Source organism: Chrysemys picta, chromosome 2 (assembly GCF_011386835.1).
Source record: "Chrysemys picta bellii isolate R12L10 chromosome 2, ASM1138683v2, whole genome shotgun sequence".
NCBI classification, from domain to species: Eukaryota; Metazoa; Chordata; order Testudines; family Emydidae; genus Chrysemys; species Chrysemys picta.
This window is the reverse complement of record NC_088792.1, coordinates 54,878,530-54,900,062: the sequence shown is the minus strand read 5'-3', so window position 1 is coordinate 54,900,062 and position 21,533 is coordinate 54,878,530. Positions and strand designations below refer to the sequence as shown.

General features: G+C 44.3%; 1 protein-coding gene across 2 annotated transcripts in view; it reads right to left on the bottom strand.

Annotated features, from left to right (window-relative positions):
• Positions 1 to 5,431: 5,431 nt before the first annotated feature.
• SCIN (scinderin) overlaps positions 5,432 to 21,533 on the bottom strand; it is a 94,360-nt gene continuing 78,258 nt past the window's right edge. For both annotated transcript variants that reach the window (XM_005300581.4, XM_065583174.1), the window contains 8 exons: positions 20,340 to 20,461; positions 19,270 to 19,360; positions 14,404 to 14,574; positions 13,336 to 13,513; positions 12,705 to 12,826; positions 10,571 to 10,648; positions 9,075 to 9,135; positions 5,432 to 8,001 (listed from right to left, as the gene is read on the bottom strand). In XM_005300581.4, coding sequence (XP_005300638.1) covers positions 7,868 to 8,001; positions 9,075 to 9,135; positions 10,571 to 10,648; positions 12,705 to 12,826; positions 13,336 to 13,513; positions 14,404 to 14,574; positions 19,270 to 19,360; positions 20,340 to 20,461 — 957 coding nt within the window. In that variant the 3' untranslated portion in view covers positions 5,432 to 7,867. The remainder of the gene's footprint in view (positions 8,002 to 9,074; positions 9,136 to 10,570; positions 10,649 to 12,704; positions 12,827 to 13,335; positions 13,514 to 14,403; positions 14,575 to 19,269; positions 19,361 to 20,339; positions 20,462 to 21,533) is intronic.

The following is a 21,533-nucleotide window of genomic DNA, read 5'->3' as shown; positions in this document are numbered from 1 at the left end:
GAGGTCCTGGGTGCTGTCAAGGCTGAGTGGGTGCTGGGATGTCAGAGAGGTGGGATACATGTATGAGTGCTAAATGGGAGGGAAGCTGAGGTCTGTCTGACATCAGGCTGGGGCTATCTGGGAAAGTGGGGTCAGTTTAAGTCCCACTTGTTAGTCACTCACCACTACTGCTGACTTCTCTTGATGCTACTGCTGCAATTGCTCCTCCTGCTCAGATGCATGGGGGGGGGGGGGGGGGGGGGGGGGGGGAGAGAGAGAAAGAAGCGAGTGCAGAGCAGACCAGCCTGCTGGCTGCCTGAAGCCAGGCTCCATAATGACCTTTAGCATCAGCAGGAAAAACTACAGATGAATGCATGTGAACTCAGAGGTGCTGCAAGACAGGACTGCCAAATGTATGTCACACAGAATGCATGAAACTTGGCAGCACTGTAAAAATCGCTGCCCAGAGGGAAAGCCTGTTAGACACCAACTAGCAACGATCTTGTTTAAATGCAGTTGTTGCGAATATATTTGAACTACTAGCATAGAAACGGCCTAACAGCACAGACCTATATTTGGCTTTTGGTTAAACCAGCCCAGTCAGATGGCCAAATTCAGCCTTGGCATAAACAGGTGCAACTCCTGTGAAATAGCTAGGAATCATGCCTGTTACATGATAATGTTAATGTTTCACAGACAGAGTAGCTTTCTTCCAATACCGAAGAAGGAACTTCATTAGAATAAAGAAAACAGTATCACCTCTCAGGATAATCTCAGTCATTTTGCTTCACTGTACAGCGTTTGCCTAGCGCCTTCCCCAGCCTCTTGGCTTCCGGTGACAGGTCCTCACAGCACCAATTTACACCAGCACTGATCTCGTTCAGAAAATCATCCAAGTGTTAGTAGATTATGAGATGTCTGCCTATCTGTTGAATAACTGTTATGCTTGTAATTATAGCAAAAGAATAAATCTGAGAAAAAAGTTGGTTAATAGTTTTTTGGGGGAGCATCTGCCCTTTGGTGGGTTTTTTTTTATATGCCACAAATCCCAGATTACATGGCACTCTGGTGAAATCTGGAATTGGGGGGGGGGGGGGGGGGAAGAGGGCATCCACTTTTTTGATCTCACTGCCCCTTTAGTGTCTTTGTGTAGCAGGGATTGATTTATTTAATTGACGAGTACCTTTGCATAGGATGCTTTTGTAATTCCAGCTACTCATCCTCTGAAGAATCACTGAGCTGCTAATTATTTCAAAGGAATAATATAAGTACGTTGGAGAAACCCCAGCCACACATTTTTAATTTAGACTGTACAGGACAGGGATGGAGTACTTTTCTAAAGCAGGTACAGTTCTATGACTTTGCCTTCTCTAGCAAATACACAGCAACCAAGTACACCTCTATCCTGATACAACGCTGTCCTCGGGAGCCAAAAAAATCTTACCACGTTATAGGTGAAACCGTGTTATATCGAACTTGTTCTGATGCGCCTGAGTGCGCAGCCCCACCCCCCTGGAGCGCTGCTTTACTGCGTTATATCCGAAATTGTGTTATATTGGGTTGCGTTATATCAGGGTAGAGGTGTATATTTAAAAACAAAACAAAAAACCCTACCAAAAAAGAAACGTCACTGCACACACCCTTTCCCCCCTGGAGAGCGGATAAGAGAACAGATGTGTAGTCACGTTTCTTAATGCACCACTGGAAGGCACTCAGATACTATGGAGATGAATGTGATTAATGAACCAAGATAGCATAAAAAGGGGAATATGGTGCACTGTTAGGTAATTGGGGAGGGCTAAGGCTCTGATCTTGCTTCCACTTAAGTCAGAACTCCCACTGATTTTAGTGGCCTAGGGTTCACACCCTAAGAGGGGCCAAGGGTCACTGAGAAAGAAAAAGAGAGCAAACATTTTGTGGGGGGGAACTGTGGGCCTCCCGAGTGAGGCACGGTGTATTAAATGGAACCTGTTACAGAACAGGAGTTCTGCTTGGAGGTGTGATTATTACAATGTTTTTTTAGGCTACTAGTGATTTCCATAATGTATTCTCACTTTAGGCTCAAGCCTGCCTTAAGGCACAGCCCCACATTAGGCGTGGCAGGGAGCTGCACTGCTCCAGGGAGAGCTCTGGGAAGTAATCAGCATCTGGGATGCAGACTCTCTCTCAGATATGTAGGGAGAATACACCTGCTGCTGCCAGCCAGAGTGCAACATACTCCCCCACTGTATGCCTGCTCTCAATTCTGCTGACAGATGGCTAGAGGGCAGGGCCATGGTCACACCTCCTCTAGGCTCTCTTTGATTCTGCAGCTGGAACGTTGACAATTTTGTTGCTGTGTGAGAAAGAGGAGAAGCTAGCCTCCCTCCCATAGCTGTTTTGGCTCATCGAGACTAAAGGAATAACATGCTTTTTGACACACACAAGCCTGAAATGCTCCTTGTAACGGAGCAGACTCACCCCTGCGGTGCCTCCTGCTGGTTGTCCAGGGAATTAGCTCTCTAGCCTCTGGAGCTCCCTCTGCAGGCCAGTGATCCACTTGTCCTCTTCTTCTCAGCTCCCGTGTCCCTCCCAGGACCCTGGTGCCCCTTGCTCTGGGTGCTCCCCCCTGGCAGTACCCACACATTAGGTCTCCCCTCCCAGGGGAACCTCCACCCACTATCCCCACCTTGCTTCAGCACTAGGCCACTGCCAGTCATCAACTAGCCCCCGCTCCCTGGGACAGACTACAATATAGGCCACTCATCACTGGCAAGGAGGGTTTGGACCTGCTGCCTTGGTCTAGCCCTGGGCTGCCCTCTGCAACCCCCAGGCCTTCTGCTAGGCCACAGCCTGGGGCTATCCAGGCTGGAGCTCCCCAGCCCTGCTCCACCCATGTACTCTATCCCTAGCTTGCTGCAGCCAGGCCCTTCTCTCTCTGAGTGCAGAGAGAGACCCTGAGCTTCTGGGTGCTCTGGCCTTTATAGGGCCAGCTGAATCTGTTTGGGGTGTGGCCCCAGCTGCAGCCACTTCCCCCAATCAGCTCAGCCTACAAGCTGCTTTCTCCAGCCACAGCCCCCTCTGGACCTGAGCGGGTTTTGTTTTTATATATACACACACACACACACACACACACACCCTCAACAGACTGGTGAGTAAAACCCAACCCTTTTTATAGTCACCTTTCAGAGCAGAACTGCAGCTAGATATCACAGAATGCTATAGGGCAAAGTGTATATTTAAAATATACTTATCTGATCCTGGAGGCAGGCTTCTCTGCCATGTGTAATGTTTGCTGAGATTCTGAAATTGGCCACGTTATTATAGATCTAAATTACTAATACCATTTGTAATCATAAAATGGCTTTTTGGGCCTAATGATTTCAATTGTTATCTTTCAATTTCAATTTAATATATGCCAATGAGTTATGATACTATATTTACCAGCAGCAGCACATATGATCACTAGTGATTTAGACTGGTCTTCTAGTAAAGTTAACAATACTGCAATAATTTGCTATTATAAATGGACAAAGAGTGCCCTCTCTTGTTTGGTAATAATGCAAGATGTAGCTCATCCTTGGGTGCAATTCTGAGTGTTTCTATACCCACATTTTTCCTTTCTACGCTCTGTGCAACAAGACAGATGTGTTTGCCGCATAGGACCTTAAAACTAGGTACTTAAGCCCTTAAATAAAAGTAGTCTTATTTTCAGAGGTGCTGAGCCCTCACAGCTCTCATTGATAATACATACGTTGGTTACAGGATTTGCCACATTAGATGAGACTATTGGTCCATACTGTCTGGAGACCTGCCTTAATCAGTGTCCAATATATCTGAAGCTGTAGAGGAAACTGAAAATCCTATTTGTACAGCACCTAGCACAGGGGTAGGCAACCTATGGTACGTGTGCCAAAGGCGGCCCGTGAGTTGATTTTCAGTGGCACTCACACTGCCCGGGTCCTGGCCACTGGTCCGGGGGGTCTCTGCATTTTAATTTAATTTTAAATGAAGCTTTTTAAACATTTTAAAAACCTTATTTACTTTACATACAACAATAGTTTAGTTATATATTACAGACTTATAGAAAGAGACCTTCTAAAAACGTTAAAATGTATTAGTGGCACGTGAAACCTTAAATTAGAGTGAATAAACGAAGACTCGGCACACCACTTCTGAAAGGTTGCCGACCCCTGACCTACCACATTGTGGGCATTGCCAGAGATAAATAGGCTCCAATTTCCAAATCTGGGTCCTTAGAGATAGGCACCTAAATAGAACTGAGCACAACTTCACTGACCAATGTGGTCAAAGATGTTTTTCTTTTTTAAGGAATTTATAACAACTTTTTATTTTTTTTTAAAGCTCTCACTGGTCAGAGGAATGTTGTGGAGTCTTGCTAACAACCATTGTGCTTAAACACAATTGATAGAATTGTTCAGTCATAAGGCCCTAATGCCCATCTACCTAGCAGTAATCACTGCGTCAGAAGGACTTGTTGTAACATCATACTGCCCCGCCCAAGTTATAACACAGTTTATCTTGCATGTTTCAGAGTAGCAGCCGTGTTAGTCTGTATCCGCAAAAAGAAGAACACCATTCTATATGCATCCGAAGAAGTGGGCTGTAGTCCACGAAAGCTTATGCTCTAATAAATTTGTTAGTCTCTAAGGTGCCACAAGTACTCCTGTTCTTCTTTTTATCTTGCATGTGAGCCAAAACTTTGTTTTATCTGTGTTTTGGAATATATTGACAGACCCCTGTAAAGATCAGAGCTGTAACAGTGGACTGGAACAGTTAAAACATAGTTTGACTTTGATCCCATCTACATAAGTGAAACTAAATTCTGTTTATAATACAATTAAGGCATTATTAGATTTTATAATACATTCTTCTGACATGGCAAAGATTGTTAAAACCGTGAGTGGGCAACAGGTTGCTGATTGTCCATAGGCTGTAGAGAACCCCATTAACTAATCGACTGAGGTTGTATGTTCTTCTTTTTAATATTCCTTCTTTTTAGCCTAATTGCAGTCTCTTAGAAAAGTGCAGAGGACATCCTTTTAAAAAAATCATGCCATTTCCTTTTTCATAAAATGATCTTTACACACATTACCCAAAGTGTGTCCTGCAAAAAGGGCTGCAAAGAGGAAATTGATAATTGGCTGACTAATTTGATCACAATGTTATTAACTTTCCGTAAAGATGAAATAATATGCTGATAAGCATGCACTTCTTGGCTGCTCATACGTTAGTCAAAGCATGTTTCGTATAACTTTGTAATGTCGCTGGATGAGCTGATATGATGGGTCAACTTTCTGTGGGTGTAAATTGGCATAGAGGATTAATTACTGGCTAATTAAATTGTCCCCCTAACAAGGAAGTGAGTGTTTGCCATTATTTTAAAGATCAGTGGGAACACAAAATAAACAAGAATGTTTCAGGAGAAAAAAAATCATCTTTCCACAAATAGTTATAATACTGTGTTTTGTAATTTTTTTTTACATGAAATGACACATCCAAATACAGCCAAGTTGCATTAATATAGATTTAAACAAACACTTAAAGCTAACAAACTCTCAAAATTTACCCTCTTCACCCTCCCAACCCTTGAAAAATAGAATTAGATTCTTATATTTTAATATGGTGCAGTATTCCCTGGTTCTTAAACTGTCAGTTACCCAGCTGTGCAACTTCGTTCAATAATATTGACTAATGCAGTTGAGACTGTTTTCACTCCTTTGGCTTTACTGAGCTTCAAATTCACCATTAGCCATGTAGAAAAAATATAAAAAGCAATTTTAAAATTCCATTTTCAAACTCATTTAAAAGTACAATTAAAAAACACAATCAGAATTCCTTATTTAAAAATCCACATTGGCCCGGAGTCCATATGATTTACTGTTGTACACATTGGCATTAAAATGAATGCTACGGGGTAAATGTTCAAAGCATTGCAAAGGGTTTGAAGCGGAATGGTCCCTGCTAATTTTACGGCAAGTTTTGTGGTTAAACCACAAACACACACACTGTTTGAAAGTGTTTTTCTAAACTCACAAGAATAAAAATAATCTGCATTCTTTACACCAGAATGACTATGTGATTCTTTGCAATTTTTGAGAGAGACCCTGGGCCAGGTTCTACAGTGCTTACTCAGAGCTCCATCTTCCCAGGATGCTCAGTGCTGAGGTTCCCCTAAGCATTGGCACAGCACATTCAAAGTCTGCTCAGCACATGTGTGAAGAGTTCCAGTCTTCTGCCCATTGAGGAAAAACATGCAACATGTTTGGCCATATGAGCAAATCTCTACACTTGCACAGAACTGAGCACTGATGAGTAGGGGAAAAAATGAGACTGGTGCAGCCTGAGGTAACTTGTGGCTGGGATCTGCAGTGTGTGCTTACAGTCCGGTGAATGAAATGATGTGTGTTGATCCATTTTTAAAGGTGCCAGTTGACTCCTGCTGCCATTCAGGAGCAATAGCTCACTTAAGTGTGTTTAAGAGCAGCAGTTAGAGCAAATGTGGGCAAACTACGGCCCGCGGGCCACATCTGGCCCGTGGGACCGTCCTGCCCAGCCCTTGAGCTCCCCAGCTGGGGAGGCTAGCCCCCGGCCCCTCCCCTGCTGTCTCCCCACACCTGCAGCCTCAACTCGCCATGCCGCCAGCTCTCTGATCGATGGGGCTGTGAGCTCCTGCCGGGCAGCGTGGCTGCAAAAGCCGCCGGCCTGCCCCGGTGCTCTAGACTGCACAGCGGTGTGGCTGGTTCCGGCCGGGCGGTGCGGCTGCCAGTCCTGGTGCTCTGAGCAGCACGGTGCTCTGAGCAGCATGGTAAGGGGGCGGGGAGTGGGGATGTGGCCAGGGGTCAGGACAGTCAGGGGACAGAGAGCAGGGGATGGTTTGATAGGCATGGGAGTCCGGGGGGGGGGGGGAGCAGTTAGGGGCAGGGGTCCCAGGAGGGGGCGGTCAGGGGACAAGGAGCAGGGGGGGTTGGATGGTCGCGGGTTCTGAGGGGGGCAGTCAGGGGGTGAGAAGTGGGAGGGGGCGGATGGGGGGCAGCGGCCTGGCTGTTTAGGGAGGCACAGCATTCCCTACAGTTTCGGAACCCCAATGTGGCCCTCAGGCCAAAAAGTTTGCCCACCCCTGAGTCAGAGGAATCTGAGAACAGGAATAACATACAACCAGTATGTGTCTGAGGGCTCTATAGTAACAGTGTCTGTCACAGCCAACTGTGCCGGGCCTCATGATGGTATATGTTCACATCACATTCATTCAAGCCTATAGCGTCTTCTCCACTCAGATTATATCCATTTCCTGGACCACATGTAACAAAGTACCATTTTCACATTGGCTCTCTCGGAATCCTCAGCCGCACCCAGCAGGACAGAGCTCCCACTCCTGAGTCAGACTGCAATGGAAGTTTCGTACTAGTAAGGACTGCAGGATTTTGACACTTTAGGTAAATTAGGGCCCAATCCTGCTGCTGGGATTCTTTCCCCTTAACTTCAATGGGTCCTGGTTGGGCCAAATTCTGCTCTCACTTATGCTGGTGTAAAAATCAGAATTTGGCCCACTGATGAATGTTAGCTTGTAAATTGTATATTAATGTGTAACTGATCTACAGTTTTTGTTTAGAAAAAGGCATTTTAGAACCAAACCAATGGTATCACTCCACATAGATACTGTGTAAAAAACCTAACCCGCCACCAAGAAATTATGTTATTACTTTATCATCTCATTTAACCTTTCCAAAGCTAAGACATGCTAGTTTACTCAGAGAAATATACGAACGCTGGGGAATGGGTGACAACAGCTGCATCAATATTGTTTTACAAGCTAATGCTTAAGAATGCTAGAGAATAGTTGTGCTCTGATTGCATTCTGTTTGTAGCAGAGGCCTTCACCGATGGATCAGTTTTTCCATTTGTTGTAATCCCAGCCCAGGAACCAGCCTGTGAATGTTGGGGGTTCATATCCTTGCTTCACAATAACAAGTGGAGTCCCCTTGTCTCTTCCAGAAGGATCTGTCTCAATATAGCGTTTGGCTAAAGAGATAACAGTAAAACATGGAAAATATTAGTTCATTCACCAAGAGAAAAATAATTAAAATCCTCAGCAAAATAAACCAGGCGGTTATTATACTGATTCAGCTTAATTACATCAAATGATCAAATTATTATTGCTTTCCCTCAGCTGCCAGTCAAATTTTCAGAATTGTCAGCTCAGATGTCAGTTTAAAAACAAAAAAACAAAAAAAAAACAAGATACAGGCACAGTGGTCTTTGCCCATGTCATTTGGGTCCTACCATGTAATAGCTCTTTAGCTCTGGAATGAGTGAAGGCCTCAGGTACTGCTGCTGGAATGTAGATGCTTCACTCATGGTTTTTTTAAGGAAGAGCCCTATGACTGAATCCAATGGTTTGCCTTGGTATCACTAAGTGATGCTAGTAAATGTCTGAAAACAAGCTAGGTAACTATGTCTGCAGGGAGGTGAGGGTGTGCCAGCATTTTCAATATAAATCTTAGTATGATAGCTAGGATGGGTTAATTCACATCACTGCTGGCACGTTTTACAATAGAGGGACATTTAAAAAAATTGGATTTCAGACTGTTCAAGTAGTTTAGGCACACAACAGATTTGCACCCATGTAAATTCTGGGAGCAGAATTTAGCCCATTATGACAGAATTAGAGAAGGGCGACAATGAGCAGACTTAGAAGCTTTATTTATTTCTCTGGCTATAAATGGTTTAGGGTCAAATTCTACAGACACTCCACATACAAAACTCCCTGGGCAGGTTCTACAGACACGGGTCCTTTATACTTTTTAACGATATTTTGCTGCCTAGTAACACCATGTTGATGAATTTCATTCTTTATAGAAAGTTACATTTAAGAAGAAAAGAGTTGAGTTTTTGCATTGTTTAAAATGGCATATAAAGAGGGAATAACCTAATCATGGAATCTTCAGCAGTAATTGCTACTCAAGCTCACTAACTCTTTTAAACACCATGCTTAATATAATTAGAGTGTTGACCATTTCACATCTCCTCTTCATTCATTTCTTTAATCGCTGCTGAATCCATTTCAATCAGATTTTGTCAAACACATTTCTTACCAGATTTCACAGATTCATTTCGCTCAGTTTCATTAGCATCTTTACCAATCCAGACAAAGACCTGTAAATAGAAGATTTAAAAGTTTAGTTGTCATATTGTTATAGGGATTGGCTCAGATTCTGATCTTATTTGCACCATTGAAATCTAGAGTAATTCCATTGACTCCATTAGGAGAAAAAGCAGCCATCAATGCAGTAACTCCAGAGTTACACTAGGGTAAATGAGATCAGAATCTTGCCCATCATATTTAAAGACACAAGTTTTCTACAGACATAGTTCTATGCTTCAAAAATCCCTCCACATCCTGGACATTTGCAAGTTCAGTGCTAAATCCTATAATTCCAGGGACATTTGTTAGACCCTTCCTCGTCATAGATTTGTCTTAGTGTTTGGCACTGCAATTTTTTTCAGGTTAAGCTAAAAATGTTGGGCCTGATTCTCCTCTGCCTTGCACCTGGTATAATCATGCAGAGTGGGTGAAAAACAGAATAAAAAAGGATTCTGGGTAGCACTGTACACTTACTTTACACCTATGGAAGGAATAGGAGAATCAGGCTCATTATTTATAACCCAGGCTGAAATCCCCTCCTCCCCCCAGCTTGTATAGGTCACAAACCAGGGTAATGTGTTTTGCATGTGTTACTAGTAATCAGAGTAATCAGTGTGTGATTAAAAAAATATGAGAAACATCTTTAGTTTTTATGTTTGTTGGGCCAAATCCAGCCTTGGTTCTGCAATGCAGGCAATGCCTCACTCCCTATATACTGTGAAAAAGTGCTCCATAACAACTCTATATAGCAGTGTGGATTGGGGTTAGGGTGTATGGGCATAATGGATCTAGAAGCCAACCCTATTTGTTTTGGGTGGATGCCGCCCTTCGGTTGCAATAATAGCTGCTGAGCAACTGTGCTGGTCTCCCACAAGCTGGCGGAAAGGAGCGAGCTTCTGTTTTCTCTAATCCCTGTGAAGTTCCCCTGAAGAAGGCCAGTTTGCAGAGGTGCTCAGCAGGAGCCTACGATTTGGCCCATTCTCTACTCATGTGCTTTTTCTGCCACATACTGCTATGTTCTTCTGGAGGCTCCTGTAGGTTTGGAAAGGTTTTTGTACAAGAATTTTGAAGACAAACAGAATTCTCCAAAACATTGTTGGGCTGATTTGCATTGCACTGTGGTGGCTTATAGTCAAGTAGCTTCCATTAGCATTAATGGGAAATGCAACCATAATCTTGCATGATGGTTTGAAAATATAGTGGATATTCATACGTGCATGTCAAATAGCTCAAGAGAAAACATAGCTCTATTTTCTTCCTCAGTTATAATTTCAAGAAAGCAAAATCCCTTCTAGCCTCAAAACGTACTTTTTGTAGGTAATTATCATCACTCCTCTGCTTTTATGATAATTCTCTTACTGTCGTCTCGCTGGTTGTCCATCCGTAAATTGTTGTTAGGAGTAAATCCTTTTTGTCACCACATAAAGCATTAAGTACATAGCTTACCTGCTCCCAAGTATCTAACAACATGACATCATCTTCAGCTAAATCATCCTGAGTGAATTCTCCTGGGACCTCCTCAATCTAAAATGGATAATAAAATTGGTATTGTAGGCCCATTCAAGATTGTCATGCTTGAGTTTGGAAAAAGATGAGAATTTTAAAATGGATGAATCTAAAAACAGTCATGCGTTTGCTTTTTTTTTTTTTCCTTCTGCAGAAGCAGGTTCAAAACTGATGTTGATCTATGAGTGAAATGCAGTAGATTGGTGGAAGCAAATCAGACATCTGGCCATATCATAAACCCATCTTTCAGTTTGGCACAATTGGGAGTCTGTACTCAGGAGAGGCACAGATTTGAAATGGTAGCAGTGAGTGTTGTAAATCGGGACTGAGATGCACTGGTGGACAGGAGTAGGGAAATCCGCTTAGTGCCTACCTACACTAAATGCCTGGACAGAGCCAAACTTTCAGCTTGTATGTTCATGGGCATTAACATTTACCAGGTACCATAACACCGATTAAGTGAAGGAAGGCAATAGTTTTGATGTGCAGTCCATGGGCTCAGTCCTGAAATGGCAAAACTCCCACTGACTTAAAAAAATGGGACCTTTTGCTTGACTAAGGAATTCAGAGTTGGACCTCAAGAGAATCAGAGGCTAACTTCTTCAGATGTGTTAAAGGCAAGTAGGAAAGCAGTTCCATTTTGGTTTGTATCAAGCAGGATAGGTAACAGTTCAGCTAGTGGTCAGGCTGCCTTTGTTTGATGTGATTGAAAGGCTTGTCTGTGCTTGGCCTGGGGCAATGCTGAGGTGAGGAGGGGGCAGAAGGTGCAAAGAACCTTCTCTCCCTCTTCTCTTTTGTGAGCATGTGCAGGAGCTGGGAATGATTGGCTCCTTGTGCTGTCCTGAGTGCAAAGACATGGGAAGGTGAGCACTAAAGTGAGGCCAAGTCTTATGGAATTTAATAGAAAGTGATAACTTTGGATATAGTTTTTTTTTTTTTTTTTTTTTAAACAATCTTGTAGACCTTTATGGCAAATTCTATTCCCCTGTGGATTTCCATGGGAGGGTTTGAAAAGGCCGCAGGAAAGACATACCTCTACATTACATTTTATAAAATCTTAGTACTTTTCTAAGAACTTTATCGGTTTCATCTCTTTTAAATTGGATGGGACCTTTCTGCAAGGGACATGAGTAGGGAGAAGCTCCACTCCCTCCATGCTAGTCAGCAGTGTTCGCCCAAGAGAAAGTGCCTCCTTGCCAAGCGTGGTGCTTCAGTCACACAAACCGGCTCTGGAAATGCCTGCTGGGGAAGCGTGCCCCCTCACCTCCCTCAATACTCAGAACCTTAAAGGCACAATTACAGGGAAACTTCCATCTGCCTCCAGCACTGTGGGTTAATGAGGGTTCAAGGAACCTTCCCTTTCCCCACCACCACCAGCAACACTTGAAGGGCCCAGGCATGATATAGACCTAGCATTTTCTTGAACAACTGGCTGTGGGCTCAGCTAGCATATCTGGCAATTCTCCAGGGCTCCATGAAAACATGGAGGGTTTGGTTGGGGCCTTACCTATCAGTGCACCTTCTAGTTGCAGGTAGCAGACACTAGTAGGAGTACAAGCTACTTCCTTCAGAAGCAGGGTTCTCCCCAGAACTTCCTAAGGCATTCATGCCTGTGTCTGCCTATGTCTTCAGAGCACTGCTCATCCCCTCTAGCTTTCCACCTGCCACCACCATCACCACTTCTACAGAGAACAGTAATGTAGGCCATGATTTTGAATTCTTAAAAAAACCTACTAATGTGCAAGTCTGGTTTTGACACATTCATCTTTTCCATCAAACTTTTTTTTCTCCCATCACATTGATCTGCATATAATAAAATGAGAAGGAAATAGTCTTGAACTTTTATTTCCCTCCAGCAGTCACAGGTTTGTATCCCTACAGGACTAGTCCAGACACTTTACACCATTGTTATCTTGTGCTGCTTGGTAAGCAGTGGGATAGTAGACTAGCAATTCACAAAGGTACCCTGCTGTGTCAATGGAGGCCTCAGGTGGTGTTTCATTTAGTGTCTATTGTTGCCCAATATGTCAGAGTACAAAATTATCAGAGAGGAAAGTATCCATCATATACTTACAATAAACCTGCCAGTCTTATTGGAACAGCCATAGAGACGAGGAGGGTGGTCTTCAGACTCAGTTAGCAGCTGTGCTGAAGTCTGGTATTTTTTCTTACCTCCAAGGGCTCTCCAGAATTCCTCTGGAATATACATGATATAATCTACTTGGCATTGAGTTTTATGTTTTCTTCTTTAACTTGATGGATATTGTTTCAAAAATCCCCAAACAATACAGTATTCCCTTTGCCTGGCCCATAATGTGTAAGTTTTTCTTTAATAGTTCTATTCTTCCCATTGTTTATAAAAGCCAATGCAGATATTCTTGTGATTACACATAATCACACCTTGCTCTTTCTCTCTCTCTATTTGTTTTAGTCACTCAGTATGTGGAAAGGGCTAAATTCAGTTGCACCCACTGCAACTCAATTGACTTCTATAGGATAGCACCACTTGTAAAAATGCTCAGATTCGGGACAAATATCCTTTTTGCAAAATACAGCCAGATTTTCAAAGAAAGGGGAGTGTAACTGGTTTGGCCACAAAAATGTGTATTTGCAAAAAAACCATTTGTATGCACATTTGGGACCCAATCCTGTCTAGTATTGTGCAGCCTCAGTCCCACTGAGCAGCCAGATCGCCCAGTACTAACCTGGTTCCTGGCTTTCCTCAATCCTAGTGGTTTGACATTTCAGAATGCTGGCTACATAGTGAGCTCCTTTTTCCTCTTCTCTGCTTGCTCCTTTTCCGACCCAGGTGTAGCCAGAGTTTGTTGGCAGTTTCAAAACGAAAACATCATTGGAGTTCAGTGAAGTTGCGTCAACATCAACCTAGAGCAAGAGTGAGATTGTTTCATTCTTCTGATTTTTAAATAACCCACACATTCACCTTTCTGCACACTGATGTACACCTGTAATACTGGTGTAAATCCAGAGTAACTGCACTGTCTGCTGTGGAGTTTCTCTAGATTTACACTGCACTAGCTTGGGGCACGCCTACACTGGAGCTGCAGCTGTAACTTCCATCCCAGGCAGACAGAAGAACACTAGTTTTTATCCAGTGCACTAAAAATAGCAGTGTAGCCACGGTGGCAAAGGCTAACCACCCGAGTATGATCCTATCCAAGACCCTAAGTTTGTACGTGGGCAGCTAGCCTGACCTGCTGCAGCTACACTGCTATTTTTAGTGCACTAGTTTGATCAAAATTAGCATGCATATGCTACCCAAACTGAAAATTACACCTCCAGCTCCAGCCTAGATGTACCCTTAGTATTTCACTTAAAATTGATAATTGGCCTGAGAGAAGAAGTTTAACTAGCTGCCTAGGGTTAGGAAGACAAGGTGGATTTGGTAATATCTTTTATTGGATCAACTTCTGTTGGTGAGAGAAGTGAGCTTTCCAGTTTACACAAAGCTCTTCTTCAGGTCTGTGTTCTGGTTAGCAAGAAACTTTCCATACGCTCAGCTTATTCTTTAATTATCCACTATGGGGTTTCTTGCAACTTCCTCTGAAGAATCTAGTACTGGCCACTGTCAGAGATGTCATACTGGACTAGACCTGGAATGGCACCTGATCCAATCCAGAATGCGAGCTCCTACGTTCCTACTCATACTATAACCATCAAAGAGAAGTGATTTTAACTGACGCTTGCCACTCTGGTGCTCATTCCAACTGTACTTTGTTACATGGGGAATATTTTACTGAACAGCTGATTCTTACCTCCACAATCCTGGTGATGGACGCCAGGTTCCTGCGAATTTGAAAGAGACGCGTGGGGGGAGCAGGTTTCTGACCTCCTTTCTTGGATGTTCCATCCTTGTAGACAATGAGTGGTTTGTCTTTGAACAAACTCAGCAAATGTGCAGGTTCTTTTCCTTGGGAGACCCGGATCTGTACAAACAAAGGAAAACAAATTAAAGGATTTTACATTACTTTTGGCATGGCTGAAGACCAAGGTGATGATATCTAACACGGTAAGTAGGTCAGGAAGAATTACTAATGGCAAGCTGCCTCAGCTAAGTTAAGCATCCATAATTTCAGAGGCACTGTAGCTGCAGCATTCATAAGCTGTTTTGTCACTCATACTAACACTCATACACACAGACTAATATTTCTTACAGAACATTGAGATTGGGACTTGTACATTTAGTTTCTAAGGGATTAAAACTCTGATGGTTGCCATTTACTTTAATAAGAAAACTGTTCCTTTTTGAAAAAACATTGCCTCTTTACAGAGGTTTTATGTAGGCATTTAATTCTCCTGGAAGACTCTGGTTCTGAAGTTTAGGGGATTTGTATTTAAATGAAGTAGGAAAAACAGGTTTTTCATCATAACCATTATTGCTAGGTCTGTATGTCTGCATGAGGATGAAAAAGGGAGCATAAATCCACCAGGTGATGGATAACTAGGCTGATAATATAAGCTTCTAGTGTATATGGGAAAAGACGGTATTTAAAACTGAACTGGCAAATGCCTCTAATTTTCAGGGCATCTTAATATAAAAATAACATATTTCTTTATTATTGTACAGCAGAATTCTCTATTTCTTCACTCTGGAGGAAACAAAAAGATGACAACTAAAGGCTACATTCTGCCCAGAGACTTTGTTCTGTTTTCCTTGCAGTATACAAGAGCAGCATACTTTAAGCATGATTTGAAGTATACCACATATGTATCAAGTACCACATATGTATCAGAGGAATGCATGATGGAGGATAGATGAGAAGAAAGGAGAGAAGAAAAGAGATAACAGAGAATTGGCTAAAATCTTTCTTTAAAAAAGAGCACTACAGAAGAGAAGAGGGAGATGAGGGGAGAGAAAACAGCAAAGAAGACCACTTAATATAGCTGGCATGGGAAAGAAAACTCATTATTTCAGATGCCAGAAACACATACTTCTACTTGGTGTCCTGAACGTGCACAGCAACCAGCTTAGCCAGCAGAGGGCGCTTATATGCCCATGAGCAAGTCTGACACATTCCCTTAGAGACTGAAACATACACAGAAACCGAGCTCCCTAACCTCTGGTTTTTGACCTGAGACTTCTGCTTTGAGCCCTGGTACATCTGCCTTCTAGCTGGGTTCTCTGCCTTTTGGGCCAGATGTCAGATTCCCTCCCTTCCCCATGACAATGGCTTCCCCTCATCCAAGAAAAGGAACCGAGGGCCAGAGAAGGGAGTGTTCAACTGAGAGAGGGAGAGAGAGAAAGAGCCTCAATACCAGCCCAGCACAACCCTGATCACTGCCTCCAGCAGCAGCAAAGAAGCAAACTGCTCAGCACTGTCTGCTGGAGAAAAGGCAGATGAGGAAGAGCTGGCAGCTGCTGAGGAGCCTGGCACGCGGACTCTGGGAGGAGCAGAGCCTGTGAGGTGTTGGTGAGGAGCTTGGGTGAGACGGGTGCATGCTGATGCACTGAGTGGCTGAGAACTGTCTGCTGGATAGGGTGCGTGGCTTCAAGCCAGCGCAAAGGAATGACTTATTACCCTGTGTGGGCTACCCACAGCACACAAGCTTGAGCAGAGGAGGAGCAGAGCCACTGTCAGGCTCCTGCTGCTTCTCCTGTGCAGGTGAGTGGGGAGAGGACAGGCAAGGATGGGGAATGGGAAGAGCCTTGGCATATCAGTGAGTGCATCGGAGCAGGTGGAGAGGCAGGAGTAATCTGTGCTAACAAAAGAGCTAGGAGCACGGGGGAAGCAAGAAGCAGATTGTGACGGTATTCCTACCCTCCAATTGGGACAGTGCACCCAGGGCCGGCTCCAGGCACCAGAATAGCAAGCAGGTGCCTGGGGCGGTCAATGAAGAGGGGGGCGGCACGTTCGGCCGTTCGGCAGCAATTCGGCGGCGGGGCCGTCACTCCCTCTCGGAACGAAGGATCTGCAGCCGAATTACCGCCGTAGAATGAAGTGGCGGTAGAGCGGACGCCGATCGCGATTGCAGCTTTTTTTTTTTTTTCTCCTGCTTGGGACGGCAAAAATGCTAGAGCCGGCCCTGAGTGCACCCCTTACTCTGGCTGGATTGTAGGACTGCAGTCCCACCTAAGGTTGCCAGGCCAGGCGTCCGGGTTTCAACTGGAATGCCCAGTCAAAAAGGGACCCTGGCAGCTCCGGTTGGCACTGCCGACTGGTCCGTTAAAAGTCCAGTCGGCAGCACAGTGGGGGCCCAGGGCTAAGGCAGGCTCCCTGTCTGATCTGGCTCCACGGGCTCCCGGAAGCGGCTGCCAGGTCCTTGTGGTCCCTAGGCACATGGGCGGCCAGGGAGGCTCCGCATGCTGCCCTCGCCCTGAGCGCCGGCTCCCTAGTCCAACCCAAAGCAATCATTTTAACAAACTGGAGAAACATTTTGATCCCCCCAGAGATAAAGAGCTCCCTTTCAGGCCAGCCTCAGCCTGGCCTTCCTTTTGCTCCCACAGTGTTGCAGGTGGCAGCAATGGTGGGCACTATCCCATTTCGATGTCTCACTACTGGACAGGCAGGTGTAGTCAGAGAGTGAGACAACGGAATGAAATCAACTGGACCGGTCACTTGTGGATTCAAAATCATGGCAATTATCTGCAGGTGCAAAAAGAGAGGCCACACTTTAAAAATCTGCCCCAACGACTCTAATATGGCAAAGAGACACTGATGGAAATACGTGGTGGTAACTAAAGTTTCAGTCTCTCTCTTTAGTGTAATGTGGATTGTAGTGCCATCTAGTGTCTAAAAATATGGTTACACTGGAAAATGCTTCAAATTATGCTAAATATTGTTTTACATATTAAGCTTTAGCATATATATGTTGAAAGCAATTAGCATTTAAATATTACAGTCATTGCAAGTAGATGGAACTCTTTTAGCTTAATGAAAGAAAGTTATAGAATAATTGATTATTTAATATGTATTTAAGAAGATTTCAACTAAGTAATTACATCGAGAGATTTTAACCCTCACTTAGTAGGATGTCAATAATCAATTGCTATTGATTTAACATTTAAAACTATCCCCTGCAATCTAAATTAATTATAAACTTGAGAAAAATGATGGATCTTCACACTTATACTTAAGGGATGGGAGTCAAACACTTTCCTGCTCTCATCCTCTGCCTAGTAACCCCCCCTTCTGTCCCTAGTCATCCTTCTTCTCCTCCTCTATCCCCTCTTTCAAAGGAGAGCCCTCCCACCTCCTGAGCTGCATGTCACCCCTGATGGAAGTGAAGGCTTGTCCCAGTGGGCAGCAGGTCTAACACTTCCACCTGCTATGCCTTCCCCGTTAGCCACTTCTTCAGCACAGAACTGTTTCTGGGCTCTGTGGCAGGAAGTCAACCCCCCCAGCTACCTCTGAGGTAGGGAGCGGGACCAGTGAGTGATGGAAGGCAGGACAGAATGAGAGAAGGCCAGAGGAGCAGGAGGTATTTTTAGCAGGGGAACAGTGGGTCACATCAGAACTGGCCTTGCCCCAGCCACACCTCTTAGCAGCCTTTGTCCTCTCCTGCATACCACATTCCTTCAAGTAAGGAGTTGTATCTGATATCTCATCCTGCATTTCTGCAGATGGGAGCACTGCTGTAGGGCCAGATTGTGACTGGCCTTTGTGCAGGTGCATAAGGGAGGAAAGGCACAAGTTATCTCCTGTGCAAGTGACAAGAACAAATCAGACCCTGAAGCAGAATGCTTCATGGTGCTCTGCCAGTGGTGGTAAGTCTCTATCCCACCAATGCAAGACAGTACCTCAATGGCACAATTTGGCCCCTAGCATGTCATCAGGTCTGACAAAGAGCAGCTCCATAGGGTTAGCCATTCTCAGCAACTTCAAAAATGGCATGAAGGTAGCCAGGGGAAACACTCATATGCCCTTAGTAAACAGCAAGGGTCAAAGTGGGCAAGGAAACCTCCAGTAGAATGGCAGGTGCATGATGAAAAGGTTTAAAATGGCTGAAAGGGATGGACTGGGATGGGCAGGAAGGAGGAATTATTTGACTTTATGCTGGAAAATTCTGTTGCAAAGTGATTTGTGCCATTGACAAGGCAGGTGTGAAAAACTAAAAGGAATAGGAAACAAGCCCTTTCATTAAGGACTGTGGAGAGTCTGAACTTTTTACTTGTGATCTGATCACAGGTTTTTAGAGGGGGGAAAAGCCAATATATTAATGGAGTCCTAAAATGTGCTCCACAGCTTCCCTCTGCATGGTGAAAAAAATGATGGTGATGATTATTATGAGTAGTAACAACGAGAAGAAAAATACAAATTAGCCAGTTAGTGTTGTAAATGTATATGGTGCTTTTCAAATGTAGAAGAAGACAAGTTCCCTGCTTCCAAAGCTTACAGGCTAAGTCAAGCCATGTCACAACAAGAAAGAGAAAATATGTGGAATTATTGAGGAAGTAGGGAGGATGCCTGGATCAACCACTTATTTCTGGTGAACTCAAATGACAAGCAATTTCATTTCATCTCCAAAGTAAGCTACAGGGTGATGAAAATACGGCTCTGTGAGGACATGTTTGTTTACGTTCACTTACGTGCAATACAGATGTAGCCTCCATACACCAGACAAGTTGGCCACCCCTTTTAAAGGAAAACTAGGTCACATTTATTCCTTAGAGAGACACAAACCTGGACAGCCTGTCCATTTAGTGACCGATCAAGCTGAACAGTCAGGAATGCAGATGCAGTCAGCTCATCTTTTGTTGCATGTGCTCCTTGCCTGAGAGTGAAGAAGAAAGAAACAAAGCTGAAGCCCAGTTTCAAAATGATCCAGGACATATATTTCAAGCAAAGTACACAATAAGTAAGTCAGCTCCTACAGCCTTTATTCAGGTGTGGGACTGGCTAGAGCCACTTCCCCCCTCCCTTCCTTTCTCCCCACTTTCCCGCTCACCAGTCCCCAGTACTCTGAGCAGACCTGTCAGGCTGGGGGCAGCACCATGCCAGATCATGGACACAAAATTAAACTGCAGACCATTGGGAGGGTTTGAGCCAATGAGCAGGTGAGGAGGGATCAGGATGGGGAACAAGCCTGGGAAGGTTAAGGGAGACAACAAAAGAAAGGGCAGAGGAGAAGTAGTAGCAAGGAGCTGGGGCAGAGATTGAGAAACCCCCAGAGCACAGGGGTACAGAGTTTACACTAGGATCATCTTGCAGGGGAGCCAGCTGCTTCCAAAAGGGGACTCTTACAGGTACACTGCCTGGAGCCGACAGGACAGGTGAGACCATGCTACAAGACCCACTTGTCTGTGCTCTCAATGCAGGTGCCAGTATCAGAGTGCCCAGACAGATTGGAATGACTGGGAGGTGGAGATTTCCATTGGCTCAGGCCAGAGAGTCTGTGTCTGTCTAGCCAGGCATGGTGGGATGGGTGTGGGGTGCTGTTTTGCTGTATGCTGTGCCAGGGCAAGGGAGTCTCTCTAACCCCGTGCTTGAGATCCTAACCTGCATCTACTCCTGGCTCTGCCTAGGTTAGATAAAAGTTAAATGTGGTTCTTACTCCAGGGTTAACTCTGATCCCCTAGGAGGGAGGGTAGGCATTCATGCAGGGACATGTGGCTGGGACCCCTTCCCCAACCCTGGGACCCTTGTGACATGAGACATGTGAGTCATCCCACTGGTTTCAGGGGGACAACTCACATAAAGCCAGCAAATAATACAATATCCATGGGCTGAAGATCAATGCAGACCAAACATACCATGTGTAGATGATCTGTCCTTTAGGATAAGTATAAAGTATAATGTAGCAGTCACCGCCAAAAAATTCTCCGTATGTCTCAGACTCCACAGGGATTCTGCCATTACTTTCAACACGCCAGACCTAGGAAACCAAAGATATCACTGGAATTCATCAGCATTCGACTTGAAGCTGAATATCAGGGAAGTGGTCAAATAACTTACTATGTTACCTTCTTGAGCAACACTTGTTTCCGGTCTCCAAATACTATGTTAACGTAACTACTATCAGAAAAGATCAGGTGATCCTAAATGACAGAGACTGAACCATCTTGCAGTGCACTCGGCCCAGCACTGCCGACTAAATGAATGGTGGCGGGAAGTAATTAGAAAATATTGTGCTTTCCTCTTGACATTTTGATATCACATCATGTAATGTCACTTACACTAATCCATTCCCATTCCTTTCCTTCACATCATAGGTTAATAGTACAACATTAATGAAATAGAATGATAAGTAGCAACAGAACTAAAATACCACAAGGGAAAGGTATGCTGCACTCCAGACAAGTACCCACTGCTGCACACATTATCCTCCACTTGATCCTGTATAGTTCAATTCTATGTCATTTGATTAACACTTGAGACCTGAGTTGCTGAAGGCTAAGAACACTATTCAACCAGGTCTAAGCCCAGGGACCCATGGGTCACCTCAAACAGCAGGCAGTGCACAGAGTAATCCCATAAGGAACAAGAGGAATACTCCCCACAAGCTGTAGAGCTGTTCTGTTATGTCAGCCCAATGGCTAATATAACCCTCTGTTGCCCCAATGTTTCCTCACCATGGGGGCAAGGACTCGAGGATTTGCAGTCATGTGTGGAATCCCGCACGGTGCAAATCGTGCCATCTCGCCCTCTCCGAGTCCAGTCCCCAGGGTTGGGCAATGGAACCCACTGATTCTGCTTCTGTGAGGGAGCTTTCTAGCCATGAGTTGAAGACTGCCTTCAGAGAACAGACCTGGTGTATGAAGGACTTACAGATATAGCGTGAATGAGTGAAATTCCCATTGACTTTTGACTTCTGGGATTTCACCCATACACTTTAACAGGTAGGCTTTCAAGTAGAGAGAAGGGAGAAGTGTCACTTTAGAATAAGTGTCATATTTAAAGTAGAGGCTTGGAAGGATTAATTTTTTTATCAGTAAATGTCGATAACC